This window comes from Hemiscyllium ocellatum, chromosome 2, assembly GCF_020745735.1.
Source record: "Hemiscyllium ocellatum isolate sHemOce1 chromosome 2, sHemOce1.pat.X.cur, whole genome shotgun sequence".
Classification (NCBI taxonomy): Eukaryota; Metazoa; Chordata; class Chondrichthyes; order Orectolobiformes; family Hemiscylliidae; genus Hemiscyllium; species Hemiscyllium ocellatum.
Genome location: NC_083402.1, coordinates 157,712 through 175,555, shown reverse-complemented (window position 1 = coordinate 175,555; position 17,844 = coordinate 157,712). Strand labels below are relative to the sequence as shown.

Sequence of the window (17,844 nt, the reverse complement as noted above, 5' to 3'; positions counted from 1 at the left end):
TTTGAATGCATATCCCCAGTGCATTAGGCCTTGCTTTTGATTGGACCAGTTCTGATTCCACTACAATAGACAATAGGTGCAGGAGTAGGCCATTCTGCCCTTCGAGCCAGCACCACCATTCATTATGTTTATGGCTGATCATCCTCAATCAGTATCCTATTCCTGCCTTATTCCCATAACCCTTGATTCCACTATCTTTAAGAGCTCTATCCATCTGTTTCTTGAAAGTATCCAGAGACTTGGCCTCCACTGCCTTCTGGGGCAGAGCATTCCACACACCCACCACTCTCTGGGTGAAGAAGTTTCTCCTCAACTCTGTTCTAAGTGGGCCTACCCTTTATTTTTAAACTGTATCCTCTGGTTTAGGACTCACCCATCAGCGGAAACATGCTTACTGCCTCCAGAACGTTCAATCCTTTAATAATCTTATACATCTCAATCAGATCCCCTCTCAGTCTTCTAAACTCAAGCGTATACAAGCCCAGAAGCTCCAATCTTTCAACGTAAGATAGTCCCCCCATTCCAGGAATTGACCTCGTGAACCTACGCTGCACTCCTTCAATAGCCAGAATGTCTTTTTTCAAGTTTGGAGACCAAAACTGCACACAATATTCCAGGTGCAGTCTCACCAGGACCCTGTACAGCTGCAGAAGAACCTCTTTGCTTCTGTATGCTACCACCTCCCGTCACTGTACTATTTGTAGATGACTTGCCGATAGTTTGGAGACTATGTGGTAAAGATGAAATAGCAAGGCTGCAGACAAATATGGATACATTAACTGATCAAAAATCTGACAGATTGATTGCTTGATTTATTGTTGTCACATGTACCAAGATACCAATGGAAAGTGTTGTTTTGTATGCTAGCCAGGCAGATCATACAACACAGTGTGTGTCAGGGTAGCAGAACAGAGTGCAGAACACAGTGTTACAGATTGATTATGCTGTAGGAAATGTGAAGTTGTTTATTTTGGCAGGAAGAATACAAGAGCAGGTATAATTTAAGTGGAGAATGACTGCTGAATTCCAAGATGTGGAGAAATCTAGATGTTCTAATTTTGTGTGTCACAAAGGAGTAGTTTGCAGATACATAAAGTGATTTAAAAGGCCAAAGAGAAAGATAGAAAAGTACAAAGCAAAAATGGAAGGCAGAGGAAATGAGGGCTCATGGCAAATGGCGGAAGGAAAGTAGAAAAATGTCAAAACAAAAATTTTTTCCAACATGCGATATCTGAAAGCATGATGCATTTACAATAAGTTAAATGAATTATCAACACAAATGGTTACGAATGGATAGCAAATGATAGCAATGACAAAAACGTAATGTCATTTTGACTATACAAGTTGAAGTGCTGATTGAACCTGAATAACCATGTTCCTTTTATCTTTCTCTAGAACCCATTAAAACGGATTCCAGACTCGCATGAAATCACACTAACCCATGGCAAAAAAACGGTGAGTGAGAGTTTTGCTCAGCCTTGACAGTGTGCAGGCTGTAGATGTACTTATTTTGTAAAGACCGTGCCTTTATTTCTCAGTATGTTTGGTTGTGGACTGAAAAGGGAAAATAACTTGTAAAAGCCAAGAATTGTGGAAAGATTTCTTGTGGCTGCAGGTGTCAGCACTGGGACTGGATCCTTCGGGGGCACGACTTGTCACCGGGGGCTACGATTACGAGGTGAAGCTCTGGGACTTTGCAGGAATGGATGCCTCATTACAGGCATTTCGATCATTACAGCCCTGTGAGTGGTGAGTGGCTATGCTGTGAACTCCTCTGTATTTCAGGACAATTACTTCCCTCCCCCACCTCATTCCTGGCCAACAACTGATAGCATTCCCAATCCACCTCCAATCCTTCCTTAACTTTCCTGCACACTAATCCCACAGAATCTCTTCAAACTTCCCAAAACACTATCCTAAATCCCCTCCTAATCACTCTTAACCCCGAATGCCACATATTGCTGGGTCGGATGCAGTGGCAGTGAGCAAGACAGGCCGTGTTAGAATCATGGGGTATTCAAGAAGTGGTGTGGTTAGCACAGGCTGTTGGATGCTGTGTTTTTTAATTTTGTTTTTTTTTTCATTGTAGCCATCAGATTAAGTCATTGCAGTACAGCTCAACAGGAGATGTGATTCTGTGCGTGGCTGGAAGTGCCCAGGCCAAGGTGTTGGACCGTGATGGCTTTCAGGTGATGGAGTGTGTAAAAGGCGACCAATACATTGTGGATCAAGCAAAGACCAAGGTACCAGAGTGACGTATGTTAATATTTGAGTTCCATGTCTCCTAGTACCTGGCAGCCTCTCTTGCTAACATTGCTGGCTCTTTTAAGGAAATGTTTTACTGAATGAATAATCTAGAGGCTTTGAAGAAATCAGCTAAGATACCACAATGGCCTCCAGAGAAATCTAAATTCAAAATTGAAATCTGGAATAATTTTTTTTGTCTTGTTGATAATTATCGTGAACCTGACTAGATTCTGACTAAAAACTTACCCAATTCACCAATGTCCTTCAGGGAATGAGATCTGTTGTCCTGATCCATTTTGGTTGACGTATGATTCCAGACCCACAGCCATATGGTTACCTCTTACTGTCTTCCAAAATGACTGAGCAAGACCATGAAATGTTCTAATCCTGCCAGAGGATTGTTTGAAACAAGCTTGAGCAACAGCATCTTAACTTGCAATTCTGGACTTAAAGATTGAGCTCAACAATTTCAGACCCATTATGGTTATGCTCTGCCATTTGGCAGTTTGCATCTTGGTTTTTGGATATAGTGGTTTATTATGGTACATTTAGTTTGGGTCAGTGCCATGTCTGTTTACTACAGCCATGAAGACTCCAACTGCACCTTACTTATTTAATCTCTGTCCTCTAATCCGTCTCATACTTTTCTCTCGTTCTTCCTCTGTCTCCACTGATTCGGTAAACAAAATCCATCACACTTCTATCTTCTTTCAGTTCTGAAGAAATTATTTTTGAATTGGAGTGTTGACTCTCTTATTTTCCCTTCTCCAAAGGAACAGCTGCTGAGTTTTTCCAACACGTTCTGGTTTGTTTTTGGTCCTTCGCCTGGTCTTGATCACAAGTGCAAACAGAATTTCATCATTTAACCATCAGACTAGTCCATCATGTTTAAGATATCTATGCCTGAATCACAGAATGTTTTCCGAAATGGAGTGACCCTGGACATATTGGATGCGTTAGTCATCATCTTTCATAATTCTATAGACACAGGAATAGATTGAAGGGTGGCAAATATAACTGCACTATTTAAAAAGGGAGAGAAAAACAGAGCTGCAAACCAGTTAGGGTAACATCAGGAATGGGGCACTTGCTGGAGTCTATGTAAAAGATGTGATAACAGAATATTTCAAAAGCATTAATGAGATTGGACAAAGCCATCATGTGTTTATGAATGGTAAATAACTCTTACCAAATTGACTAGAGATTTCTGAGTGTGTAACTATAAGAATAGGTAAGGGAGAATCAGTGGATGTGGTGTACACTCTGTTCTGATATAACGCGATAGTTTGGTTGCTGTGCGATCTTACCTTATAAGAAAATCATGCAATAGACGTGCCATTTAACCTAATGGGGCTGGAATCATATTATACAACATAGAACTACAGCGCAGTTCAGGCTCTTCAGCCCTCGATGTTGTGTTGACCTGTGAAACCAATCTGAAAGCCATTTAACCGACACTATTCCATTTTCATCCATATGTTTATCCAGTGACCATTTAAGTGCTCTTAAAGTTGGCGAGTCAACTGCTGTTACAGCCTGGGCATTCCATGCTCCTACTACTCACTGACTAAAGAAACTGTCTCTGACATCTGTCCAATATCTATCACCCCTCAATTTAAAGCTATGTCCCCTCAAGTTAGACAGTACTAGCCTCAGAAATAGGCTCTCACTGTCCACCCTATCTAACTCTCTGATTATCTTATGTCTCAATTATGTCACCTCTCAACCTTCTTCTCTCCAATGAAAACAGACTTAAGTCCCTCAGCCTTTTCTCATAAGACCATCCCTCCAGACCAGGCAACATCCTAGAAAATCTCCACTGCACTTTTTCTAAAGCATCTACATCCTTCTTATAATGTGATGACCAGAACTGTATACAGTGCTCCAAGTGCGGTTGCACAGCTGCAAGTCGATCTCATGGCTCCGAAACTCAATTCCTCTACCAATAAAAGCTAACATACTCTATGCCTTCTTAACAACCCTATCAATCTGGTTGGCAACTTTCAGGGATCTATGAACATGAACACCGAGATTTCTCTGCTCATCTACACTACCAAGAATCTTACCATTCAGCGAGTACTCTGCATTCCTGTTACTCCTTCCAAAGTAAATCACCTCACACTTTTCTGCATTAAACTCCATTGCCACCTCTCAGCCCAGCTCTGCAGCTTATATATATCCCTCTGTTACCTGCAATATCCTTCAGCACTATCCACAACTCCATAGGCCATAGTGTCATGTGGAAATTTACTAACCCATCCTTCTACACCCAAATCCAGGTAATTTATAAAAATGACAAACAGCAGTGGCCCCAAAACAGTACACCACTAAGAACTGAACTCCAGGATGAATATTCCTGATGAACCACCACTCTCTGTCTTCTTTCAACGAGCCAATTTCTCATCCAAACCGCCAAATCACCTTCAATCACATGCCTCTGTGTTTTCTGCAATAGCCTACTTTGGATTACCTTATCAAGCACCTTAGTGTAATCTATATGCATAACATCAACCGTTTTACCCTAATCCACCTGTTTGGTCATCTTCTTAAAGAACTGAATAAGGTTTGTGAGGCACAAGCTACTCTTCACAAAACTTGATTGACTATCCCTAATCAAATTCTGGCACAATTCCTGTAGACAATGACGACGTAAAGATCAAAGCCAAAGGCTCTGCAATTTCCTCCCTGGCTTCCCAGAGAATCCCAGGATAAATTCCATCCAGCCCAGGTGACTTATCTATTTTCGCACTTTCCAGAATTGCTAACACCTCCTCCTTGTGAATCTCAATCCCATCCAGTCTAGCGGCCTGTAACCTGGTATTCTCCACGACAGTGTGAATACTGATGAAAAATATTCGTTTAATGCTTCTTCTATCTTCTCGGACTCCATGCACAACTTCCCGCGACTGTCCTTGATTGGCCCTCATCTTTCTCTAGTCATTCTTTTATTCCTGACATTCCTATAGACAGCTTTAGGTTTTTCCTTGATCCTACCTGCCAACAACTTCTCATGTCCCCTTCTGGCTCTCCTTAGCTCTCTCTTTAAGTCTTTCCTGGCCAACTTGTAACACTAACTGAGCCCTCACGCATCATCCTAACTTAAGCCCCCTTCTTCCTCTTGACAAGAGATTCAACTTCTTCAGTAAACCACAGTCCCACGCTCGATCACTTCTTCCCTACCTGACAGGTACATACTTAGCAAGGACATGCAGTAGATGTTCCTTGAATAAGCTCCACATTTCAATTGAAGTCATTCCCTGCATCCCAAATCTTGCCTAATCACATCATAGTTGCTTTTCCCCCCAGCTATAGCTCTTGCCCTGCGGTATATACTTATCCCTTTCCATCACTAAAATGAAAATAACCGAATCGTGGTCACTACCACCAAAGTGCTCACCAACCTCCAAATCTAACACCTGGCCAGGTTCATTCCCCAGTACCAAATCCAATGTGGCCTCGCCCCTTGTTGGCCTGTCTACATACTGTGTCAGGAAACCCCCCTGCACACTGGACAAAAACTGGCCCATCTAAAGTACTCAAACTATAGTATTCCCAGTCAATATTTGGGAAGTTAAAGTCCCCCATAACAACTACCCTGTCACTCTCGCTCCTATCCAGGAATACCTTTGCTATCCTTTCCTCTACATCTCTGGAACTATTTGGAGGCCAAGAGCAAACTCACAACAGGGTGACCTCTTCTTTCCTGTTTCTAACCTCAGCCAGTGCAGGTAAGGAAAGTTCACATTCTACAAATAATAGTCTAAATTCTTCAATCATGTTAAAGCCAATTCGCATTGAAGAAACATGCCTGATAGCAGAACCTACGGCATTTGAATTTTTCTAAGTCTTTTGATGAGGTAAACTATAAGAAGTTAGTAGGCACACTTAAAGCACATGGAACAGCGATAGTATATTAGCATGAATTGAGATTTGTTGACAGACAGGAAACAGATAGATCATAGAATCCCCACAGTGTGGAAACAGGCCCATTGGCCCAGCAAGTCCACACTGACCCTTCGAAGAGAAACCCACCCAGTCTATTCCCTGAACCCATTACTCTACATTTACCCCTAACCAATGCACCTGACCTACACATCCCTGAACACTATGGGCAACTTTGCATAACTTGTTTCTCCTAACCTACACATCTTTGGATTGTGGGAGGAAACCAGAGCACCTGGAGGAAACCCAAGCACACATGGAGAGAATGTGTCTCCACACAGTTACATCGAACCTGGGACCCTGGTGCTGTGAGGCAGCAGTGCTAACCACTGAGCCACCGTGCCGCTACAGCAAGGGAAAATCAATGGGTCTTTTTCTGAGTGGAAGACAGTAATGAGTGGTGTACTGCAAGGATCACTGCTTGGGCCTCAGCTGTTTGCAACATTTCTATAAATGAAATGGGAAGTGTCATGGGAAATCACGTGTGGGAAATCGTGTCTCAATAACATAATTGAGTATTTTTGCAAAATTAACCAAAAGGATTGATGAAGGCAGAGAGGCATTTGACAAGGTTCCGCATGGTAGACTGGTTAGCAAGATTGGATCATATGGAGTACAGGGAGACCTAACCATTTGGATACAGAACTAAGTCAAAGGTAGAAGACAGAGAGTACTGGTGGAGGGTTTCTTTTCAGACTGAAGGCCTGTACCAGCTGTGTGCCACAAGAATCAGTACTGGGCACACTGTTTTTTGTTAGTTATATAAATGATTTGGATTTGAACGTAGCAGGTATAGTGAATAAGTTTGCAGGTGACACTAAAATTAGATATGTAGTGGACAGCGAAGAAGGTTACCTCAGAGCTCAACGGGACCTTGATCCTTTGGGCCGAGAAGTGGCAGATGCTTAATTTAGATAAATGTGAAATTCTGCATTTTGGAAATGCAAATCAGGGCAGAACTTATACACTTGAATTGAATTTATTGATACGAGTACCAGGGCACAGTGAAAAGCTTTGCCTTGCGAGCAATAGAGGCAGATCACAGAGTTAAGTAGTACAGATAGTAAATAATAGGTAAACAGCGGCAAAAACAAAAACACAGGTACAGGCGAATGTTAAGAGCTTGTGAGTCCATTCAGTATTCTAACAACAGTCGGGTAGAAACTGTTGCGAAACCGGCTGGTACATGTGTTCAGGCATCTGTACCTTCTCCCCGATGGTAAGCATTGCCAGGGTGTGGGATGGATCTTTGAGAATGCTGGCGGCCTTTCCTTGACAGCGGGCCTGGGAGATGGATTCTATAGATGGGAGGTTGGTCTTTGTGATTGCCTGGGCCGAGTTCACCACTCTCTGTAACCGTCTCCGATTCTGAATGGTACAGTTGTCATACCAACTAGTGATACATCCAGACAGAATGCTCTTGACGGCGCATCTATAAAAGTTAGCAAGGGTATTGGCTGTCATGCCAAATTTCTTCAGCTGTCTGAGGAAACAGAGCTTGGACAAACAGAGTTGTTATTTCTGGTTTGTTGCCTGTGCCATGTGCTAGTGAGGCGAGGAATAGGGAGAGAGAGGAGTTGAACACGTGGCTACAGGGATGATGCAGGAGGGAGGGTTTTGGATTCCTGGATAATTGGGGCTCTTTCTGGGGTAGGTGGGACTTCTGCAAACAGTATGGTCTTCACCTGAACCAGAGGGGTACCAATATTCTGGGGGGAAATTTGCTAATGCTCTTGGGCTGAGTTTAAACTAATTCAGCAGGAGGATAAGACCAAAAGATATAGGAGTGGAAGCAAGGCCATTCGGCCTATTGAATTGAACCTAAATTGCAGTTCAGTATAGAGGAGGTTGAGAGGAGGAGGAGGGAGATCCGAAATAAGGTTTCAGGTCACAAGAGGGCTCTGGCAAGCAATACGTTATTTTGGATTGTCTATTTCAGTGCCAGGAGCACCCAGAATAAGGTTGATTAACTTGTAGCATGTGTAAGTATCTGGGATTTCAAGGTTATGGCCATTTTGGAGACATGGATAGAACAGGGACAGGGATGGTTGTTGCATGTTCCAGGATTTAGATGTTTCAGTAAGAACAGAGAAGATGATAAAAGTGGGGATGGTGTGGCATTGTTAGTCAAAGACAGTATTACAGCTGCAGAAAGGACATTGGAGGACTCGTCAACTGAGGTAGTATCGGTTGAGGTTAGAAACAGAAAAGGAGAGGTCACCCTGTTGGGAATTTTTGAGAGGCCTCCGAATAGTTCCAGAGATTTAGAGGAAAGGATAGCAAAGATAATTCTGGATAGGAGTGAGAGTGACAGGGTAGTTGTTTTGTCAACGGCACGGTGGTACAGTGGTTAGCACTGCTGCCTCACAGCGCCAGAGACCTGGGTTCAATTCCCGCCTCTGGCAACTGTCTACGTGGAGTTTGCACATTCTCCCCGTGTATGCGTGGGTTTCCTCCCACAATGTGCATCTTAGGTGAATTGGCCATGCTAAATTACCTGTAGTGTCAGGTGAAGGGGTAAATGTAGAGGAATGGATCTGGGTGGGTTGCTGTTCAAAGGGTCAGTGTGGACTTGTTGGCCCAAAGGACCTGTTTCCATACTGTAAGTAATCTAATCTAAACTTCCCAAATACTAACTGGGAATATTATAGTTCAAGCATTTTAGATGGGTCAGTTTTTGTCTAATGTGTGCAGGAGGGTTTCCTGACACAGTATTTAGACAGGCCAACAAGGGGCAAGGCCACATTAGATTGGGTACTGGGGAATAAGACCATAAGAAATAGGAGTGGAAGTAAGGTCATTCGGCTCATCAAGTCCACTCCGCCATTCAATCATGGCTGATGGGCATTTCAACTCCACTTACCCACATTCTCCCCGTAGCCCTTAATTCCTTGTGACATCAAGAATCTATCAATCTCTGCCTTGAAGACATTTAGCGTCCCGGCCTCCACTGCACTCTGCGGCAATGAATTCCACAGGCCCACCACTCTCTGGCTGAAGAAATGTCTCTGCATTTCTGTTCTGAATTGACCCCCTCTAATTCTCAGGCTGTGTCCACGGGTCCTAGTCTCCTCGCATAACGGAAACAATTTCCTAGCGTCCACCCTTTCCAAGCCATGTATTATCTTGTCAGTTTCTATTAGATCTCCCCTTAACCTTCTAAACTCCAATGAATATAATGAATGAACCTGGCCAGGTATTAGATTTGGAGTTGGGTAAACACTTTAATGATAGTGACCACAATCCCGTTATGTTGACTTTAATGATAGAAAAGGAGGGTGTATGCCAAAGGGCAAGAGTTACACCCGAGTGAAAGGTAATTATGATGCAATCAGACAAGAACATAGAAAATACAGCGCAGTACAGGCCCTTCGGCCCTCGATGTTGTGCCGACTGAAGTCTACCTAACCTACACTAGCCCAATAACCTCCATATGCTTATCCAATGCCCGCTTAAATGACCATAAAGAGGGAGAGTCCACCACTGCTACTGGCAGGGCATTCCATGAACTCACAACCCGCTGAGTAAAGAATCTACCCCAACATGGACACCAAGATCCCTCTGCTCATCCACACTACCAAGTATCCGACCATTAGCCCAGTACTCCATTTTCTTGTTACTCCTACCAAAGTGAATGACTTCACACTTAGCTACATTGATCTCCATTTGCCACCTTTCTGCCCAGCTCTGCAACTTATCTATATCCTGCTGTAACCTGCCACATTCTTCTTCGCTGTCCACAACTCCACCGACTTTCGTATCATCCGCAAACTTGCTCGCCCAGCCTTCAAGCCCCTCCTCCAGGTCATTAATAAAAAGATTTAGGACGCATACGATGGGGAAGAAAACAGCAGGGGATGGGCACAAATGAAATGTGGAACTTATTCAAGGAACAGCTACTGCATGCTCTTGATATAAGTATGTACTGGTCAGACGGGGAGGAAATTGTTGAGAGCAGGAGTCCTGGTTTACTAAAGAAATTGAATCTCTTGTCAAGAGTAAGAAGAAGGCTTATCTTAGTTAGGGCGCTTGAAATTTACAAGTTAAATTTACAGCAAAGACCTAAAGAAAGAGCTAAGATGACCAAGAAGGGGACATGAGAAGGTGTTGGTGGATAGATCAGGGAAAACCCTAAAGTTTTCTATAGGTACATGAGGTATAAAAGAATGACTTGAATAAGATTAGAGCTAATCAATTACAATAGTGGGAAGTTGTGTGTGGAGTAGGAGGAGATGGGGAAGCGCTAAATGAATATTTTTTGTCTTTTTCCAATGTGAATACTGACAATGTTGTCAAGGAGAATACTGAAGTACAGGCTACTAGACTGGATGGAATTGAGGTCCTCAAGGTGGAGGTATTAGACATTCTGGAAAGTGTGAAAATAGATGAATCCCCTGGGCCGATGTGATTTATCCTAGGATTTGCTGGGAAGCCACGGAGGAGATTGCTGAACCTTAGGCTTTGATCTTTATGTTGTCATTGTCTACAGGACTAGTGCCAGGAGACTGGAGGATAGCAAATGTCCTCTTGCTCAAGAAGAGGAGTAGAGACAGTCCTGGTATTAAAGACCAGTGCGCCTTACTTCGATTGTGGATAATGTGTTGGAAAAGGTGATAAGAGATAGAATTTATAATCATCTAGAAAGGGAATAAGTAGATTAGAGACAGTCAACACGGTTTTGTGAAGGGTACGTCATACCTCACAGATGCATTGAGTTTTTTGAGAAGGTGACCAAAGAGACGGATGAGGCTAACGATGGTGATGTGCTGTATATGGATTTCAGTAAGGCGTTTGATAAGGCTCCCCATGGTAGGCTATTGCAGAAATTACAAAGGCATGGGATTGAGGACGATTGAGCGGTTTGGATCGGAAATTGGTCAGCTGAAAGAAGACAGGACGGTGGTTGATGTGAAATGTTCATCCTGGAGTTCACTAGGTGTACCATAAGGATGTGTTTTGGGACCACTGTCGCTGTTTATCATTTTTATAAATGACCTAGATGTGGGCATAGAAGGATGGGTTAGTAAATTTGCAGATGACATTCAGGTCGGTACAGTTGTGGATAGTGCTGAAGGATGTTGTAGATTACAGAAGGACATAGATAAGCTGCAGAGCTGGAATGAAAGATGGCAAATGGAGTTTAATGCAAAAAAGTGAGAGATGATTCAGTTTGGAAGGAGTAACAGGAATGCAGAGTACTGGGCTAATGCTAAGATTCTTAGTAGTGTAGATGAGCAGAGAGATCTCAGTGCCCAGGTACATAGATCCCTGAAAGTTGCCATCCAGGTTGATAGAGCTGTTAAGAAGGCATATGGTGTATTAGCTTTTATTGGTGGAGGGATTGAGTTTCAGAGCCATGAGGTCATGTTGTAGCTGTACAAAACTCTTGTGTGGCCACACTTGGAGTATTGTGTACAGTTCTGGTCATTGCATTGTAGGAAAGGGCTCAGAGGAGATTTACCAGGATGTTGCCTGGTATGATGGGAAGGTCTTATGAGGAAAAGCTTAGGGATTTAAGGCTGTTTTCGTTAGAGAGAAGAAGATTGAGAGGTGACTTAATTGAGACTTATAAGATAATCAGAGGGTTAGATCGGATGGACAATGAGAGCCTTTTTTCTATGTTACGTAACTGGGTAAACCATCCTGCTTAATTTAAACCAGCAACACAAAAAAGTTGTATTCCGTGTAGTAATTTTTGAAAATTCAAAAGGCCAAGAACTATTTAAAGTTAAAATTAACAACTATTTGTTCAAGTATAACAGAATAATAAACTAACAACATAGAACATGGAACAATAGACCAATACAGCACAGAACAGACCCTCAATGTTGCACCGACCTTTAAACTAATCTAAGCTCATCCCCCTACACTATCCCATCATTATCCATGTGCTTATTCAAGGATTGTTTAAATCTCACTAATGTGGCTGAGTTAACTACATTGGCAGGTAGGGCATTCCACACCCTTACCACTCTCTGCATAAAGAACCCGACTCTGACATCTGACTTAAATTTCTCACTCCTCAATTTGTAGTTATGACCCCTTGTACAAGCGGGCGCCATCATCCTAGGAAAAAGACTTTCACTGTCTACCCTATCTAATCCTCTGATCACCTTGTATGTCTCTATCAAATCCCCTTTTAGCCACTGCCTTTCCAATGAGAACAGACCAAAGTCTCTCAGCCTTTCCTCATAAGAGCTTCCCTCCAGACCAGGCAACATCCTGGTAAACCTCCTCTGCACCTTCCTGAAATGGGGTGACCAGAACTGTACACAATATTGCAATTGCGGCCGCATTAGCATTTTGTATTGTTGCAGCGTGACATTACAGCTCCGGAACTCAATCCCTCTCCTAATGAAATCTAACACACCTTATGCCTTCTTAACGGCATTATCAACCTGGGTGGCAACTTTCAGGAATCTTTGTACATGGACTCCAAGGTCCCTCTGCACATCCACACTACCAAGTATCTTTCCATCGACCCAGTACTCTGCCTTTCTGTTATTCTTCCCAAAGTGCATCATCTCACATTTAGCTGCATTGAACTCCATTTGCCACCTCCCAGCTCAATTCTGCAGTTTATCCAAGTCCCCCTGCAGCCTATAATTCTTCCAAACTGTCCACTACTCTACCGACTTTAGTGTCGTCTGCAAATGTACTAACCCATCCACCTATGCCTGTGTCTTAAGTCATTTATAAAAATGACAAACAGCAGTGGTCCCAAAACAGACCCTTGTGGCACACCACTAGTAACCGGACTCCAGGCTGAATATATCCCATCAACCACCACTTGCTGCCTTCTTCTAGAAAGCCAGTTTCTAATCCAAACTGCTAAATTACCCTCAATTCCATGCCTCTGCATTTTCTCCAACAGCTTACCATGTGGAACCTTATCAAAAGCTTTACTGAAGTCCAAGTACACCATGTCAATTGCCCTACCCTCATCTACATGCTTGGTCACCTTCTCATAAACCTCAATGAGGTTTGTGAGGCACGACCACCCTTGACGAAACCATGTTGACAATCTGAAATCAATCGTTGCTTGCTAGATGATTATAAATCTTATCTGTTATAATCCTTTCCAAAACTTTTCCTACAACAGAAATAAGACTCACTGGTATATAATTACATGGGTCTTCTCTCCTGTCCTTCTTGAACAAGGGCACAACATTTGCAATCCTCCAGTCTTCTGGTACTAAACCTGTCAACAATGATGACTCAAACATCAAAGCCAAAGGCTCCACTATCTCCTCCCCAGAGAATCCTCAGATAAATCCCATCTGGCCAAGAGACTTACCTATTTTCACTCCTTCTAGAATTGATAACAGTTCTTCATAACTAACCTCTATCCTTTCTAGTCTAATATCTCATATCTCATTCTTCTCCTCTACAATATTCTCCTTTTCCTGAGCGAAAACCAATGAGAAATGTTCATTTAGTACCTCTCCAATCTCCACAGGATCCACATTCAACTTCCCACTTTTGTCTTTGACTGGTCCTCTACCTGCCCCACCCATCCTTTTATTCCTCACATACGTATAGAAAGCTTTAGGATTCTACTTTATTCTACCTGCTGAAGACTGCTCATGGCCTGTCTTCGTTCTTAACTCTGTCTTTAAATCCTTCCTAGCTAATCGGTAACTTTCCATCGTCTCATCTGAACCATCTTGTTTCATCAACATATAAGCCTCCTTCTGCTGAACAAGAGATGCAATTTCTGTAGTAAACCACTGTTCCTTACCTTATCTCTATCTCCCTGCCTTCCGAGACGTACCTATCAAGGACACGCAATATCTGTTCCTTAAACCAGCTCCACATTTCCATTGTCCCCATCCCCTGCATTTTGCTACTCTGTTCTATGCATCCTAATTGCCCTTGCCCCATCAATAACTCTTGCCCTGTGGCATATAGCTATCCCTTTCCGCTGCTAAACGTAACTGAATTATGGTCACTCTCTCCAAAGTGCTCGCGTACAACTAAATCAAACACCTGGCTTGGTTCATTACCAAGCACCAGATCCAGTGTGGCTTCCCCTCGAGTGGGCCTTCGACATACTGTGTCAGGAAACCACCTGTACACATTGGACAAAAACTGATCCATCTGACATTACTAGAGTTACAGCATTTGCAGTCAATGTTGGGGAAGTTAAAGTCCCCCACAATGACCACTCTGTTCCTTTCACTCCTACCCAGAATCATTTTGCCAATCCTCTCTTCCATCTGCTTGGAACTCTGCGGAAGCCTATAAAAAACTCCCAGCAGTGTGACCTCTCCTCTCCTGTTTCTAATCTCAGCCCATACTACCTCAGTAGACTAATCCTTGTCAAAAGTTCTTTCAGCGACCATTATACTATCCTTGACTAACAAGGCCACACCTCCCCCTCTTTTACTGCCTTGCCTGTTCTTAATGAAAGATCTAAACCCTGGAACCTGCAATATCCATTCCTCACCCTGCTCCATCCATGTCTCCAAAATGGCCATAACATTGAAGTCCCAGGTACCTATCCATGCTGCAAGCTCACCTACTTTATTTCGGATACTCCTGGTGTTGAAGTAGACACACTTCAAACCAGCTTGCTGTCTGCCAGCACATCCCTGTGACCATGAAATCCTGTCCATGCCCTCCCTACTCTCATCCTCCTGTGCGCTGCAACTACACCTCAGGTTCGCATCCCCCTGCTGAGCTCATTTAAACCCACCCGAATAAACTATTTACTAAGGCTATTGGGGTGGGTTTAAACTAATCCAGCAGGGGGACGAGAACCAAAAGTGTAATTGGAGTATAGAAAAGGTGAGAGTAGGGAGATCCAAAATCAGGTTTCAGGGACCCAAGATGGCACCGGCAAGCAAAAAGTTGGTTTGAAGTGTGTCTACTTCAATGCCAGGAGCATCTGGAATAAGGTGGGTGAAATTTCAGCATGGGTTGGTACCTGGGACTCAGATGTGGCAATTTCAGAAACATGGATAGAGCAGGTACAGGAATGGTTGTTGCAGGTTCCAGGATTTAGATGTTTCAGTAAGAACAGAGAAGGTGGGAAAAGGGGGTGTGTGCGGCATTGTTGGACAAGGACAGTATTGCAGTTGCAGGAAGGATTGTTTGGGGACTCGTCAACTGAGGTAGTATGGGCTGAGATTAGAAACAGGAAAGGAGAGGTCACCCTGTTGGGAGTTTTCTGTAGGCTTCCGAATAGTTCCAGAGATATAGAGGAAAGGATAGCAAAGATGATTCTCGTTAGGAGTGCAAGAGACAGGGTAGTTGTCATGGGGGACTTCAACTTTCCAAATATTGACTGGGAACATTATAGTACGAGTACTATAGATGGGTCAGTGTTTGTCCAGTGTGTGCAGGAGGGCTTCCTGACACAGTATGTAGACAGGTCAACAAGGGGCGAAGCCACATTAGGTTTGGTACTGGGTAATGAGCCTGGCCAGGTGTTAGACTTGGAAGTAGGTGAGCGCTTTGGTGATAGTGATCACAATTCTGTTATGTTTACTTTGGTGATAGAAAGGAATAGGTGTATACCACTGGGCAAGAGTTACAGCTGAGGGAAAGGCAATTATGATGCGATTAGGCAAGATTTAGGAAGCAAAGGATGGGGAAGGAAACTGCAGGGAATGGGCACGTTAGAAATGTGGAGCTTATCCAAGGAAAAGCTCCTGTGTGTCCTTGATAAGTATGTACCTGTCAGACAGTGTGGGAGCTGTGGTTTACAAAGTAAGTGGAATCTCTAGTCAAGAGGAAGAAGAAGGCTAAAGTTAGGATGAGATGTGAAGGCTCAGTTAGGGCACTTGAGAGTTACAAGGTAGCCAGGTAAGACCTAAAGAGAGAGTTCAGAAGAGCTAGGAGGAGACATGAGAAGCTGTTGGCGGATAGGATCACGGTAAACCCTAAGGCTTTCTATAGGTATTTAAAGAATAAAAGAATGACGAGAGTAAGATTAGGGCCAATCAAGGATAGTAGTGGGAAGTTGTGTGTGGAGTCAGAGGAGATAGCGGAAGCACTTAATGAATATTTTTCGATAGTATTCACTCTAGAAAATGACAGTGTTGTCAAGGAGAATACAGAGATACAGGCTACTAGACTAGGTGGAATTGAGGTTCGCAAGGAAGATGTATTAGAAATCCCGCAGAGTGTGAAAATAGATAAATCCCCTGGGCCGGATGGGATTTATTCAAGGATCCTCTGGGAGGCCAGGGAGGAGATTGCCGAGTCTTTGACATTGATCTTTAAATCGTCATTGTCTACAGGAATAGTGCCAGAAGACTGGAGGATAGCAAATGTGGTTCCCCTGTTCAAGAAGGGGAGTAGAGACAACCCAGTAATTATAGACCAGTGAGCCTTACTTCAGTTGTTGGTAAAGTGTTGGAAAAGGTTCTAAGAGATAGGATTTATAATCATCTAGAAAAGAATAATTTGATTAGGAATAGTCATCACGGTTTTGTGAAGGGTAGGTGTTGCCTCACAAACCTTATTGGGTTCTTTGAGAAGGTGACCAAACAGGTAGATGAGAATAAACCGGTTGATGAGGTGGATATGGATTTCAGCAAGGCGTTCGATAAGGTTCCCCACAGTAGGCTATTGTACAAAACGCAGAGGAATGGAATTGTGGGAAATATAGCAGTTTGGATCAGTAATTGGCTAGCTGAAAGAAGTCAGAGGGTGGTGGTTAATGGGAAATGTTCATCCTGTAGTCCAGTTATTAGTGGTGTACCGCAAGGGTCGGTGTTGGTCATTTTTATAAATGACCCTGGATGAGGGCCTAGAAGGGTGGGTTAGTAAATTTGCAGACGACACTAAGGTCGGTGGAGTTGTGGATAGTGATGAAGGATGTTGCAGGTTACAGAGAGACATAGATAAGCTGCAGAGCTGGGCTGAGAGGTGGCAAATGGAGCTTAATGTGGACAAGTGTGAGGTGATTCACTTTTGGTCAGAGTAACTGGACTGCAGAGTACTGGGATAATGGTAAGATTCTTGGTAGTGTAGATGAACAGAGAGATCTCTGTGTCCAGGTGCACAGATCCTTGAAAGTTGCTACCCAGGTTGACAGGGTTGTTAAGAAGGCATACAGTATTTTAGCTTTTATTAATAGAGGAATCAAGTTCCGGAGCCATGAGGTTATGCTGCAGCTGTACAAAACTCTGGTGCGGCCGCAGTTTGAGTATTGTGTACAGTTCTGGTCACTGCATTATAAGAAGGATGTGGACGCTTTGGAAAGGGTGCAGGGGAGATTTACTAAGATGTTGCCTGGTATGGAGGGGAGGTCTTACGAGGAAAGGCTGAGGGATTGAGGCTGTTTTTGTTTTGAGAGAAGAAGGTTGAGAGGTAACTTAATAGAGACATATAAGATAATCAGAGGGTTAGATAGGGTGGACAGGGAGAGCCTTTTTCCAAAAATGGTGACGGCGAGCACGAGGGGTCATAGCTTTAAATTGAGAGGTGATAGATATTGGAAAGATGTGAGAGATAGTTTGTTTACTCAGAGTAGTAAGGGTATGGAATGCTTTGCCTGCAACGGTAGTAGATTCGCCAACTTTAAGTATATTTAAGTCGTCATTGGACAAGCATATGGATGTACATGGAATAGTGTAGGTTAGATGGGCTTCAGATTGGTATGACAGGTCGGCGCAACATCGAGGGCCGAAGTGCCTGTACTGC

General features: G+C 43.3%; 1 protein-coding gene across 2 annotated transcripts in view; it reads left to right on the top strand.

Annotated features, from left to right (window-relative positions):
• The window catches only part of LOC132826318 (WD repeat-containing protein 70), a 209,799-nt gene that overhangs the window by 60,293 nt on the left and 131,662 nt on the right, over positions 1 to 17,844 (top strand). For both annotated transcript variants that reach the window (XM_060842153.1, XM_060842145.1), the window contains exons 6-8: positions 1,396 to 1,455; positions 1,616 to 1,749; positions 2,090 to 2,243. In XM_060842153.1, coding sequence (XP_060698136.1) covers positions 1,396 to 1,455; positions 1,616 to 1,749; positions 2,090 to 2,243 — 348 coding nt within the window. The remainder of the gene's footprint in view (positions 1 to 1,395; positions 1,456 to 1,615; positions 1,750 to 2,089; positions 2,244 to 17,844) is intronic.